The sequence below is a fragment of the Electrophorus electricus genome, chromosome 17, assembly GCF_041902795.1.
Source record: "Electrophorus electricus isolate QZ-2024a chromosome 17, ASM4190279v1, whole genome shotgun sequence".
NCBI lineage: Eukaryota > Metazoa > Chordata > Actinopteri > Gymnotiformes > Gymnotidae > Electrophorus > Electrophorus electricus.
Window position 1 is genome coordinate 16485334 of NC_137513.1, and position 14132 is coordinate 16499465.

Consider the following 14132-nt stretch of genomic DNA (forward strand, 5'->3'; position numbering starts at 1 on the left):
GATTTGTCTGCCTGGCATTCTCAACCAAATCAATAGGAGTCTTTATGGCATTTTCTGCTTCATCTGAAACAGACTCTTGGCCTAGTACATGCTGCCTCATCCCTTCCATGACAGTCTCATTGTCATCTTCCATGGAAGAGGCATGTTCAGTGTTGAGTAATTCTCCTTAAAAATAAATAAATAATTTGCTGTTAAGCTATATCAAGAACATGCTTGCAAGCTGTAAAAACAGGTGCACTGTAATACTGCTCAAATTATTTTAGTAATTATTTATTTAGAATTACTAATACTATGTTCAAGATTTATAAAATTTAATGTGGAAAGAAATATAACTATGCATGAAATACAGAAAATAAAGTGTTAACAGAAATCCTATCACTTGTCAGAGCCATAGATTCTGGAGACTTTCTATTCTTTGCTAAATGCTAGCTTGATGGATTTAGCTAGTTTACTCACTAAAAATGCTGGCTAAAGAGACTGAATAAAAAGATATATAACTATGCAATATTTATAGTATTATCAATCTTATATGAAATGTCATCACTTACCAGTAGGGGATGAGTCCTGAATCATGGAAATAACTTCATGGGCTATGTAGAGTTTTGTCCTTTTTAGAGCAGATGCCATTTTGAAAAGTCTCGAAAAAAGTCATATTGTCTTTTGACTTAGGCAAAATAAAATTTCCCAAGTCACACTCTTGACATAGGCCATTATATTACAGGGGTAGAATCACATGATCTGTTAAACTGAGGACATAGGCGATTTTACCAAAGGTGGCCAGCATGGTGAGGAGGTGATTTAGGCAAAAAAAAATCATTTTGGTCAAAAAATGACTTAGGCCATTATTTTAGGAAGGTGATATTATATAATACAGATTCTTTACAAATAATACTCTCACTCTCCTAACAACACAACCCCCATAATTATTCACGCTTTCATGTCACACTAGGACTTGTTGTCTCTGGGTTTAGGTTTGGGTATCATGAGTTGTCATATTTATAGGAACACAGCATAGAGCAATCAATATAGAATAATATAATTGCAAAATAGAACAATATAATTGCTGCTTTTTAAATATCACAACCTGGATAATGTATCCAGAAGCTATAATGTAAATGAAGCAATAAATATAAATAAAGCCATAAAGTTACATTCATTCAAGTAATAACTGGGTATGATGTTCTGTAATTAACTCATACAGTCATACAGTACAACTGGATGACAGTTCCTGTTATTTTTCCATTATTTCTATGCAAGTGCATGTGGTAGGCCTACTAAAAACAGTCATCTGTAAGTACATGAGAATCCAGAACATTTTCTCCTTTAAATAATATGACTGGAACTCATGTATATTCAAGAGAGTTGCCAAGGTAATGGAGTGCTAGTGCATAAAATATTTTTGCCAGTGTGTTTTGCCTGTGAATCTTCTGTATAACTCAGTGTATTTCTACACATTAGCCTATCTGCCTGGAACAATGATTGGATGATATCTATGATCTGGTATCGGTAAGCACCTTAAGAGAATACAAAAAGAAACACTGAGTTCAGGGCCACAAAGCAACAATCTTTGACAGATTTAATTTCATTTTTTTGTACTAAACTTATCATTTTTCAATGTAAGTCTGCTTAAATGTAAAAGACGTTAGCCAGTTATGTACATGTTACTCTGTCTACATGACAAATATCCAGAGAGTAGTTTGGCTGGTTTTGTTACGTGATTTGTGAAGATTGCTTAAGATAAACTAGGCTTAAATCTATGGATGAAGTTATTTTTCTCTTCTGTGTTTCCATGATGTTTCCATCTTGGTTACCAAGCTAATGCAATCAAAACAATGGCTAAAGCCTCTACAAAACAATAACTATCCCCCTAAGGAGCATGACAGTCTGAAAAAACCCACTGCTCCCTTTGACAGGTGAAAGCTTTAGTATGTTTATAGTATATAGCAACCTTATAATGGAACTTTATCCTAACTCTCAAACATGACAATTAGTACAATAGTACCTTGATCTATCAAATTTTCAGAATCAGGATCTCTCAGTTCTGTTATTCAAAATTACTATGTGGTAGACACCTGATCTTTTGCTTATTACAAGCCATGGTTGTCCTTGTTGTCTTGGTTCCAGTGCTGAAGGTCACAGATCGGTGCTGGCTAGTTTCTGTTACCATTTCTATGAAATGGCCCCTTGGTAAGGACCTGTAGTTTCTGTTGAGATTTTCTAGATCTGTTTGCTAAATGAATTGCACAATAAAAGCAGGAAAATAAAATTCATAAATATGTCCTACTTGTATTTGCCAAACACTGACTAAATTAGAAAAGAAGTGTCAGATATACATAGAGGCTTGGTTCCAGAACACTGACCTCATTTCTTATCAGCAATAGTCTGTCCAAATAAAACCACACATTCTCTATATTATAAACAAACATATGTAATGTGATATTTTCCTGCTAACGTCTTCTTCCTCTTATTTCAACGGCCTCGTAGCTTATTCTTATAGTTATGCTGGAACACTCAGTAAGGGTTAACCGCCAACACCTCATTCCACACTTGTAAAATCGATGTTTGTTAGGTCTGAACCCTACCTTGAAAACGACATAACCCTGGTAAACAGGCGCCATCTATCGTTTCTGTACCGCAAGTATGTAAAGGAATTCATATCAAATTGGATTGCAATCGCGATAGTGGAAAAATGTGAAATACAATGTGAAATACACGATATTAAAGCAATGTTGTTGTGCTTTGTTTACGTTTCAGTGTTTACCGTTTCTCAATAAATTGGTCAAACGACGTAAAAACAATATAATACAGGTTTTGCTTTTCATTCTGTCCCGAATTGCATATCGCGACTGAAAAGTAATGTTTGTATTGCCTTTCGGGTTTTTCCACTGCCGTGGCATTTAAACTGGGCACGAATTCCTCTTCATATCTCTCAATAGCTATCCTGTGTTATAAGCAGATTGTTAAGAATTAGCCAACTGTTTGAAAAGCACTTAAATTTAACCTAATCATTCATTTGTAAGATTTTATACTTGCAGTAGATCTGTCATGCCTTGTAATAGCACTCGAATTGCCTTATATTTTAAAGCAGTGTATTGTGTTGTATCGCTCAGTCTACGTTTCAACACTGACACTTCTTTCTCTCTTAAGGGTTTTTTGGACTCTAACCTATTTGTGCTAGCTAGCTACCTTTCTAAGTAGACATGAAACGCACTTTAAGAGAGACTGCTAAATGCCATAAATACAAACGTAAATGCTTCCTTGCTGAAAACTATCTCGACGCCCCAGTGACATTTAGTAATTTTAGTAAGCATTACTAATCCGAATGTAGACATTTTATGTCCATGAAGTGAACCAAACAAAATTCCAAGTTGAGATTTGTATTTACGTACCTAATGCAGTCAACGCATTACAGCCAATAAAATGACCAGTGGAAAGCGGAGCAGTCCGTGACACTACACTTATGTGGTAGTGGAACTGTCTGGGAGTAATTATGGGACATTTCTGAGAAATCGATAATCATACTGTCTCAAAGTCCCATTAAAAATTATAGGATTTTAATATAGATTTATGAAAATATGGTACAGAGAAATCTCTGGGAAATTTATGAGAAATCGATAAATTCACTCTATATAAAATGGGTGACGAAATGAAACTCGCGCTTTCTAGCAGCAACCTCAGCGGGGACCACTCCAGACAATATGACACTTCTCATAGACGCACATTATCTCACAACAAGCTACTGATTAGTCTAAATGTAGAATGTAAAATAACGATTAACTGGTCATACTTGGCAATAGAGATGCACATCTCACAGTAAAGAATTAAGAATAACCATCAAGTATTCAGCCAGCCTTGTATTATATTTGTATTATGTATAGAAGGAAATCTGGGGCAGCCAGTTTGAATGGGCCTGATGCTACTGATAAAATTAGTAATAGGTTATCTATAATTTATAAGCGCTATGCTTATGCGCTGGAGGCGGGACAAAACCCCCAGTTTTAGATTGTATATGACGATGAGGATGATACATATATCTAGCTAATAAGACACAAATCTTTGAGGGTCTGCAATGACCACTTCAAGGTAGCGGACTACAGCGGGGACCGTTTGAACCCTGGAGTTGTACCTACTGTTTTTCCATGGACCGGGACATTGCAAAAAACAGAGGTACAGTCTTTGGAGGTACGTTTGTTCTTGATTGACATTAAGAAGCTATTTTATAACTTAGTTTTCTGTCCAGTTTCGCTGTGTCTGTTTTGTTGGGTGCAGAACGTCCAGCTAACCTATATTTATTTGTTCGTGTACAGGTGTAGTGGCAATCGAATGCAGTCCAACGGGACTGGGGGAGCGGTTTTAGTTTTCAACTTTTATTTCGTTCTAACAGATTATTCGAGCAATTAATATAAATTGTTTGATGTCTAGACCTCGTCCTAGATAGGCTCAAATATGGGAAAAGTGAACTTTTAAAATGTTTTCGCAGGTACGAGGAACATTTTGGTGATTTTCCTTAGCTGAAAGTTATAGGTAAAAAACATCTGCAAAATGTTGCAAAATTACATTTTTCATAAACACTATTTACTTTTCCACTAGCTAAATAATTGGTTACATTATTTTTGATTGTCCCTGTAGCTATACAGGTGCACAATTTGTAAAGAAACTACCGGTTGAACCTCAGGTTGAACCTCTTCTCAACAAGATTAAATGGCAACGTTTCCTCATCATTTAGATGTAAACAAAGTTATTAAGAGCTATTTGGAGTGAAAAGCCCTGTTTTGCAGAAACTTACAGTAATATTAACAATAGGATTGGGAACCACACGTCATGATGTTTACACTACAAATGTAGCCATTTTATTTATTTTGAAACTAAACGCAAATACTTAAGTCGAACAGCTCTACAAATCTAGGGTTTGTAGTGACCACTTCACCGACAACTATTCGACACCAGTGAAAAAATGCTAAACGGATTTCTCCAAATTCCGGCTGCTAAAAAAACTGATATTCCCTCTGTTCTGTTACCAACCAAAGAAACTGTAATCAAGGTAAGGAACGTTTGAATGAAATAAATCAGTAGCCATTAGCCATAATCTATAGCCATTAGACTATAGAAAGTAGGCCACGCAATTACTGACAGCGCGCAATAATCTCAGTTGAAAATAGGATTTTGGGGCAACACGGAAGTAATCCGTGAGTAAAACTTTATACCAAAACACGTTTAGACCAAATCTTATAACAAAACTATCGCAAAACAAAGTATCACGCATCAAGCAACGTATTTATAAGCATTTTGTGTAATAACGGAAGCTTTTAGAGCCATTAAAGCTTTGAACCAATAAATGCTTTCGACGTCTCCTAATTTTTCTAGAAAGCCGCATTTCACACCAAAACGCTCGTCAATGAATGATTAAGCCGTTTTGCAAAAGCTGTGGAGTTGAATTTAGAATTGGGTTTAGTTTGAAGTTAAGGTTAGAGCCGGTGTTAAGGTTAGATTTTAAAGGAAACCCCGAGAATTGAGCGTAGCCCTTAATACTCTATAATTGCGCCCCCCCCCACTAAAATATATTATTAGAAATAAATTTTTATTATTAACAAATCTTCAACGTTTAATACACATTTTGACCTACAGGGGCCGCCATTCCTTTACGGGCGCAATGCATTCCGGGTCAATGAAAATTGGTTGCACTCCAGCTCGTGCGCTACCGTTACCTTGTTTTTTTTTACTGAGCCACAATATCGAAGACGTAAATAATATCGAAGTTCATTTACGCTACTTAAAAAAATCTAACACCTAATGTTGAAATGTTCATCATTATAAAATTAATCTCTATTTCCTTACTTTGAGGTTCAATCTGATTATTTCAATGCCGTTATTATTTTGAGATACTACCTCATAATGTTGAGATTTGTAAGGTCTCGTTTATTTTGTGATAGGGGATAATTAATGGATATGGGATAATTTTGAGAAAGGGATAATTCTGAGATAAGAGATCATTCTGGGATACAAGGTTTACAAAGTAAGGTGTAATTCTAGGATACGAGACCCGTGGTGCATAAGTACCACTCTACCAAGTCTCCACAGCAAACATCCTATGAATTATACTATTGTTAGATGTGTTTTTATACAGATATAATGACTTCTGCAAACTGATCTAAGTATATACAGTACCACACTGCTGCATTTGAGTGCGGTTTCCTCATCACATGTACAAGGAATGTATTCTGATCAAGTTTTCAGCTAAATAGTAGGCTAAACACTTGCAAAACTAGAAATAATAATGGGTAAAATAATGTAGTATTTGTGACATCAACACCCAGGAGGATTGATTCTCATACTGCATTTTTTTTCAGTGATTATGTTGCACTAAATTGCTTCAGTTGGCAGCTCTGAACAAAGAAAATTATTTGCCTATGCATATCTTCTGAGTTTGACATTTTGTGAATAAAAGACTCAGAATGTTCACGAGCCATTTCTGCTTAGTCTGAAGTCTATTTTTATGAGACATAAGTATGTATGCCTTGAATATGAATCGGTCCCCATGTCTGGTAGATCATCCAAAGTGGCCGTTATGCATTTTTAATGATACCTCCTAGGCAAAGACCAACTGGTGATGTGGCTTGGGTTAATAAGACAAGGCTGTATTTATGCACATGTGCACATGGTCTCACTTAATGGAGACTGTAATGGGTGCAAGTTTGGAATGTCTTTATAGTGAGGCAAAACAAAGAGCACAGTGGTGAGTTGGCCAAAAATAGACAACATTGGTGTGTCCATGGGCTGGGTGCATGGCGCGCCATGATGGAGACCAGGAGACTAATAAATAATCCCACATTTTCTCTGCTAGTTCATATATAAGTGACTTGTGTTCCTCATAGACACCAATTATTGACAAAGGTGATATTAGATATTCATTGCTAACTGTACTTTTATATCTTTGAGTGTTATGGAGTGTGGGTTTAATTAATGAAAAAGTTGCATAGCTTTCTCCAGTTTGACTGCCATATACTGCAAGAGTATTTTTAGTTGTAAAACTACAAGCCATTTAATTTTTGATCAATAGTGTTTTTCCTCTAGATTCTGGCCTCTACGCACTCTATGTCCAAGGAAGAGCATGAACCCAACTTCGTAAGTATAGCCACTTTGTTTGGCCAGATCTCTTTTCATTCATTCCCCTGGAAGACAGAAAAAAATGACAACCAACAGTGTACCTGCACTGGTGTTACTTCACTTGTGGGCACAGCCTTAGAACTGGTGAATGATGAAGGTCTCAACCAATCACTACCTCATGTGTCTGCACTGAACAGAGAGTGGTGGAAGTAGATGAATGTATTAATAATATGAGTGATATTATGATTTGGCACACAAATGAACCTAGAGGAACCAGCTGAACATTCAGCCACAGAAACTAACCTGAGTTGTAAAACTAATAGTCCACACTGAATCTTCCCTAGGAGGAGGTGGAAGTGACTTTATCCTCGGATGATGTATGGAGTGATGAGGACTATGAAAGTCCAGCGGAAGAAGAGAAAGAGAAGAATAGGAGAAAGAAGAATAATCAGGACAGCTTAGATGAGTGGGAGTCACCAGCACAAGAAGCCATGGCAGATTCCGAAAGCTCCGACCCATCCACAGATGAGGAGTACTTCGTTAACCTCGCCATCAATCGGCGTAATGCAGAGGAGGCAGGGTTGCGGCAGTATGTGTTGTGCTCAGAGTGCAGTCTGTTTGTCAGCAGGCCCACGGAGGCCAATGGCTGGAAGCAGCACGTGTGCGAGCACAAGACAAAGCTGTTCACTTGTCTGGCCTGCGAGAAAAGATTCTCCAGTACGAAGGGCCTAAAGGTGCATGCCCGCATGCTGCACGGCAACTCTGTGCATCCGTGCAAATACTGCCTTAAGCCTTTCCCGAACAGGCCCGCCAAACTGGAGCACAAGCAGACACACCAAAAGAAGCATGAGCCATACAGCTGTCCAGACTGCCCAGAGGTTCGATGACATTGACAAACGCAATCAGCATGCCAGGAGCCATCGGGGGCCCTGGAAGTACACGTGCAAGGCATGCGGTAAGGGTTTTGCTCACATCGACAAGCTGGAGAGGCACGAGCTTGTGCACACAGGGGAGAAGCCTTTTCGGTGCTGTGTGTGCATGTGCACATTCAGCCAGAAAGGCCACCTGAAGTCTCACACACGGGGGAGAAGCCCTACAGGTGTAAGCCGTGCGACAGGCGCTTCAATCACAATGTAAGCCTTAAAAGCCACATGCAGCGTTACCACAGTGCTGAGGCCCTTCATGGGAACTTGCAGGATGACTCCGGCCCCACAAGAGCAGGCAAGAAGGCACACAGCCGACCCCTGGGTCGACCCCGGCGGGCTTTGGTGGAAAATGGGGCAAGTAATGAGTTTTCAGAAAGTTATGAAACTCAGACGCTGATGGACAGAGACACCAAAGCAGCACAGGGTGATTCTGGTACTGCAGAAACAGACAAGAGAGTGCAGAGTAGACCCCGGGGAAGGCCCAGAGGATATGGAAAATGGGCAGAGTTGCAAGGTTTCAGAAGGAGATTAAACCTCAGCAGTTAAGGACAGGAATCCAGATGTAGAACACCTGGAGATGGTGCACAATGACATTTTATGACATTACTGATGTGTTTGTCAGTATCGGAGAGAACTAATCTATTTATTTGCTAATTGGCATAAAGGCTTGCATCCAAATCTTCAGTTATTATCTGTTAAAAGGTCTGCTATTTTTAAACCGTAAGTTTCCCCTCCCCCATCATTTCAAAATGCAAATAAAGTAACTTTATATTTACAGTATTTATCCATAGCGACTTACAATCATGGCTGAGCGCAACTTTGAGCAATTGAGGATTAAGGGCCTTGCTTATTGTCCCAACAGTGGTAACTGGGCAGTGGTGGGGCTTCAACTGGCAACCTTCTGATTAGAAGTCAAATGTCCAGGGAAAAAAATACACTGCAGAGCAACCGAAGACAAAAACAGCCAAACCACAGCAATAAGGTATTGGTTGAAAAAAGATGAATCTACCTATTAATGTTGTCATAAGACTTTTGCATTGTAAACCTAAACCCAACAGTATACAGTTTTGACCATTACCCTTCTTGGTGTTCATAACCACTTTTAGTTAAGTCAGATCTATTGGCATCTATATGGAGAAATATCTTGCTGCTATAAACTGTTGTTACATGTAGCTTGTTTTTACATGTTCTGATGTGCCTTTCTGTGTTTCATTCAACATGGATTTATGACTTTGGAGCTCATGAACAAAATCTCAGAAGAATTCTTACTACACTATAGTTTAATTTGTTAGTTGTAACTGGCAGTGCATGTTAAAACTCTTGTTCTGTTACACTACTCGATTAAATTTCTTTCACCTAAGTAGCTGCTTAAAAATACACAAAAACAGCTTGTTATAACTTTTATTGCTTCCAAATGGACCACACATTATAAAAGGAGTATTTCATAAGGCAGTTGGTAAACTAATTTGTTAAATTTGCACTTGATCAAATGGGTTATATGCACCACCCCAAAGTCTCATACCCCAACTCACAATTAGAATCAGATGGATGTGGCCACCTCAGTTGGTTCAGTTATGGCTTGTTCAAAACACTTGAGCAAGGTTGTACTGTGCTGCTAAAAACAGCATTTACATTCCTTGGTAATACAGACTTGGGATAGGAATGTTTAGCTACAGCATATAGTACAGTACTTTTGAGGAATTTCAAAGTAAACACAATTTTACACACACACACACACACACACACACACACACACACACACACACACACACACACACACACACACACACTGCATGCTCTGATGTAAATTATGGCCAATGATGAAAACCTCTGTCCTAACAAATAAGTGAAACTTAGACTTGTTGCTGTTCAATAATTATGACATTATAATAGAGCACGATGCACATAAAACTGGTCATCATTCTGGACAATATTCTCTGGCCTATAATGATCAAATGTCTTAAATGCTGATCTTGAATCAGTTTTGGTCTTTTGAAGAGAAAAAATGAACTGATTCTAAATTAGCATTCCTAAGGAACAGATTGCCACTAACACAGTCAAAACCTTGGCAGAAAGAATAACACCAAAATCTATAGCTATAGTCAAGGAGGATCAGCTTCCTAATCACATATTTAGTCTTAGTCTAGACTACAGGAAAGGAACAGTAGCACTGCAGTTTAGTCTGTGTAGGCTTAATTCATGTCTGGGAAACTGGCCTGTTTTTGGCAACATAAACAAAGAAAAGCTTATGAGTAGGCCATTAAGCATGACAGGTGGAATACAGTTAGATGTGATTGAATTGGAGAAACCACTTTGGGGTGCTTTGCCCCATCTGAGAAGCACTAGTGTAAAGTGACCCCTGTGAAAATGTAATTTAATAGCATCAGACTGTATGGTTTTTCATTTTACATGACACGGTGGAAAAACAACACAACAGTCCACAGTCAGCCCTATCGCATATACCTTTTAGTATAACTGAAGCCATTTCAAGAGTCCATTGGGTTGTAAGCAATTTGAGAACTGGAGCAGCTGGGGTCCTTGACTGTATAGTACCACTGCATTCCCTCTGACTATTCAATATGTTTACAAATCTGAGCTGCTCTGCTTTGTTGTCACTGCAGGAATGTGAGTAACCCAAATATGGGAGGAGTATAACAGGAGGGTGAAAGAGAGAGAGAAGGAGCAAAAATAGCATTAGACTGGAAGTCCTCCACAGTGTAGTCAGGGGTCCAGTGCTGGGGGAGGGGGTTGTACCAGCCAATCCCTGTGCCAGCGCTGCCCAGATGATGGTATGGCAAGAATTACACGGTTTTCCTAGCTGTGAGCACTCGGACGATGGAGCCCACACCACCTGCTGAAAGAGCCTGCATGCACATGCGTGCACACACACACACGCACGCACACACACAAAGAGCACTAATACTTTCAGCTACAAAAAAAACTTTGTTATTCAAAGTAACAATTTAAAAAACAATTTATCTTAAAGGGGAAGTTCACCTAAAATCACATCTGAAGAACTAAGACTAGGAACACACCGATACCGACTACAAGCAACTCATACGCATTCTGTCAGCTCACTGTTGCCCATTGTCGGCTGTGTGTATTTTATACTTGAACACACCAAACACTACAGCTGATGAATAACACGCATGTATTTTGTGTCTGCTTGAAAGAAAATACCTCGAAAACCTCTGCTTTCTGAAAATGCATGCTTCTTATAATGATTATATTGAGTTCTGAGCGACTGCCACTTGTTCTTGCGTTCCTTCCTTCCATAAAATTGTATATGGTTATGTCAAGGTAATGACAAATGTCACACCTGTTCTCTACATAATTAGCACAACAAAACTACTTTCCATGTAGCAAAATACATTAGCCTAGCACACTGCTAGGATTAATTAGATTAATTAGAATCTACAAACCTTTTAAAGACATTAAAAATGATGTAATTTGGTTGGGGTTAAGCAATTGATGTGAAAAAATGGAGGTGCCTAGAAATCATTCAATTATCAAATGTTATATGTTGAACCCCCATTTAATGTCACATTAACCTTGTGCGATGCTTAGTGATCTCCCACCCCCACTACATTTGATTGCTTAATATTAGTATTATAATAGTATCCTTAATAGTAGTAGTAATAGTATCATTATTAGTATTGTAATAGTATATTGTATTAGTATTGTTTTGTACTCTTTCAGTTTTGCTCACTCAATACAGTCATGCTCATTTTACAACAAAATAACTAATTTCTGCAGACACTCAAAGTACCTTTTCATGCCACTGGAGCAGGACTGCACTGCTGTTCTCCGAGGGCCGTTCGAAGCCTTTGTAGATGTACTTCATGAGGAGGTCCACTTTAGTTTTATCCAGAGATTGCACCGCCTTTTCTATGTCGCTACTCTTAAAAGCCGTGAGGACTTTTAGGACAAGGCCCTCAGCGCGGTCCTGCATGCATGTATAAATGAGCTACTGCAAACGTGCAACACGAATGTACATGCAATGTATACATAAAATTAAGAGACGTTATCACAAATTTGAATGGGTACTAGGTTCAGGTTATGTTTATCAATCTGCAGTCTGACTTAATTAGAGGTAACTGACCTTGACGTTCTGGTTCTTGGTGTTGATTGGTGGGTTTTTCAGCACCGCCTGAAGCGCCCCCATCAGGTTTCCTGTGTGCAGCGCTAAGGAAACCGTTCTAAAAGATGCTGCTTAACTGAAGGTATCACGTAGTTATAAACACAACACTGACGACAGTTATAACGTAGTTATATACACATATTACTGAAACACAGCAATGCTACAGCGGCCTAGCTGCCGTGTCGTTTGAAACAAACTTTAGATACATGCCTGCAGGACTGCGGAAGTCTTCCTGCAGAAGCATCAGAATTGCTAACCTATTTTATTTTTTATACTTTAATAAAACATCTACATTCAAACGGCTGCAACGCCAGAAGATCTGCAGTACTGATTGCTGCAGCGCAATTAGTTAAGAGAATCCAATGAATGAGAACGATCACTGACTTAACGCAAACGACAGATACCACACCCATCGTGTCTACGCGCTGTCAGTGGTTAGGCTTTTAATGACGGACTTAACTAAGTATACAACAATTTAACCAAAATGGCAAGCCGTTCTCAGCACAGCAAGTGCAAATCGGATGAGTCAAACAACAATGAACAAAAAGGATATTGTCTTATTAGAGAATCCACCTCAGCCTCATCCGGACCTATTTGGTTTTCTCCGCCGTCTTCTTCGTCGACAAACTTGTTCTCGTCGTATTCGTCCACATCTACCTTTCTAAAGCGGTCAGACACCGTATTCTTAGACATGTTCAAATGATTTAAAAATCCTAAAAACCTTACAAAAATTGAAAGCTAAGACCGGGCCTCCGGCACTTTTCAGGAACAAGTCGACTCTTCTTTCCGTCTGGGTGCTTCCGCAATTACTTCCGCGTAGAGCGCCACTAGTGGTGGTGGCCGTACGGCGTTCATTCCATGTATCACACCAAATTGGCCGCTAGGTGGAGCCAAATTGCTTTGTTCACGCTCCCGTGAAACGTTACATTGCTAGGGCCCTACAAAATTGGTCAGGTTCGCGAATTTTAAAAGTTCACAAATAATAAAACAATTAACTAGCTAGCTGCACAGCTAAGAGTAACCTAGTCTTACCAGGCTATCTTGCCATGCTAAGGTCATACCCTCCCTTAATGGAGCTGTAATCGCTAAAGATTACAAGATGTTAAAGTTAGAGATGTTAAACCTCTCTCGCAGAAACGAAATTACTTGTTTTCTCTCTCCGTGTCATAGAATTCATCGATAGGCACCACTGTGCTGACGTTACAAGATGCTGGAGTCATCAAAAAAAGGTTGGCATAGTGGTTCATAACTACATAAGACAAATCAATATATCGGTATTATTCAATTTGAAAAGACATAGCATTTCATTGTTAGTATTGTTGGGGCCTATATCTACCATTGTCCTCTTCATTTATCATTCTCCACCGACAAATTATATTGTGAATGTGCATATTGTAGTCCTTTCTGTCTGCATCTATCTGATAGTCCAGAACTGTTCCATAATGTTTTTGAGTCATACCAACAGTAATTATAGGAGGCGATACTTAGAGAAGGGTCGATTTATACAACCTATTACATAGTCTCTGCGCCATGTTACCTACCAATGACTTGAGACCCTTTCTTCTGTGATAGTCGTATCAGTCTCATCAAAAATCACCTTTAGTTAATTTGTCTAGATACACCCGACTGACTCCATGAAAAGTTTTTATTGAAAACAAGTATACAGTGTCTGTTGCCATGCCGTTTGTCGTAGCCATCTTCAAACTCTTCAGTTTGTCACCACAGGTCTGCTGTTGGCAAATTTCAGGTGGCAAACCACTCTCAAACCAGCAGGGCCACTTCCATGTGTTAAAAACTCTTGCGTGTCTTACCAGTACTCTCTAATGGCAACAAATGAGGTACAGTTTGTACCTGTACATTTATAAAATGAAAATTTTAAGATAGATATACACAATGAAGCGGCCAATGAATGGCTTTTGTTTCTAATGAAATGGGTGGTGCATATATTGCCATAATAGACA

General features: G+C 38.8%; 2 protein-coding genes across 2 annotated transcripts; one reads left to right on the forward strand and one right to left on the reverse strand.

Moving 5' to 3' along the window:
- Positions 1 to 3708: 3708 nt before the first annotated feature.
- On the forward strand, positions 3709 to 9283 carry LOC145651885 (uncharacterized). The gene is made up of 3 exons (XM_081700498.1): positions 3709 to 4182; positions 7072 to 7122; positions 7449 to 9283. Exons 2-3 carry the CDS (start codon positions 7093 to 7095, stop codon positions 7989 to 7991), a joined length of 573 nt encoding a protein of 190 aa, XP_081556624.1. The 5' UTR covers positions 3709 to 4182; positions 7072 to 7092; the 3' UTR covers positions 7992 to 9283.
- A 447-nt stretch (positions 9284 to 9730) lies between these two features.
- Positions 9731 to 12969, reverse strand: arpc5a (actin related protein 2/3 complex, subunit 5A). The gene is made up of 4 exons (XM_081700499.1): positions 12724 to 12969; positions 12133 to 12204; positions 11800 to 11976; positions 9731 to 10894 (listed from the first exon to the last, which is right to left on the reverse strand). Exons 1-4 carry the CDS (start codon positions 12862 to 12864, stop codon positions 10832 to 10834), a joined length of 453 nt encoding a protein of 150 aa, XP_081556625.1. The 5' UTR covers positions 12865 to 12969; the 3' UTR covers positions 9731 to 10831.
- Between the last annotated feature and the right edge of the window lie 1163 nt (positions 12970 to 14132).

Bases quoted from the DNA above. Each gene is read 5' to 3' on its own strand.
- LOC145651885 (XM_081700498.1), top strand. From the start codon at position 7,093: ATGTCCAAGGAAGAGCATGAACCCAACTTC. The intron at 7,123-7,448 runs GTAAGTATAGCC...AATCTTCCCTAG, and splicing joins AAGAGCATGAACCCAACTTC to GAGGAGGTGGAAGTGACTTT.
- arpc5a (XM_081700499.1), bottom strand. From the start codon at position 12,864: ATGTCTAAGAATACGGTGTCTGACCGCTTTAGAAAGGTAGATGTGGAC. The intron at 12,205-12,723 runs TATCCTTTTTGT...GCGCTGCACACA, and splicing joins TGGATTCTCTAATAAGACAA to GGAAACCTGATGGGGGCGCT. The intron at 11,977-12,132 runs GTCAGTTACCTC...ACATGCATGCAG, and splicing joins CCAAGAACCAGAACGTCAAG to GACCGCGCTGAGGGCCTTGT.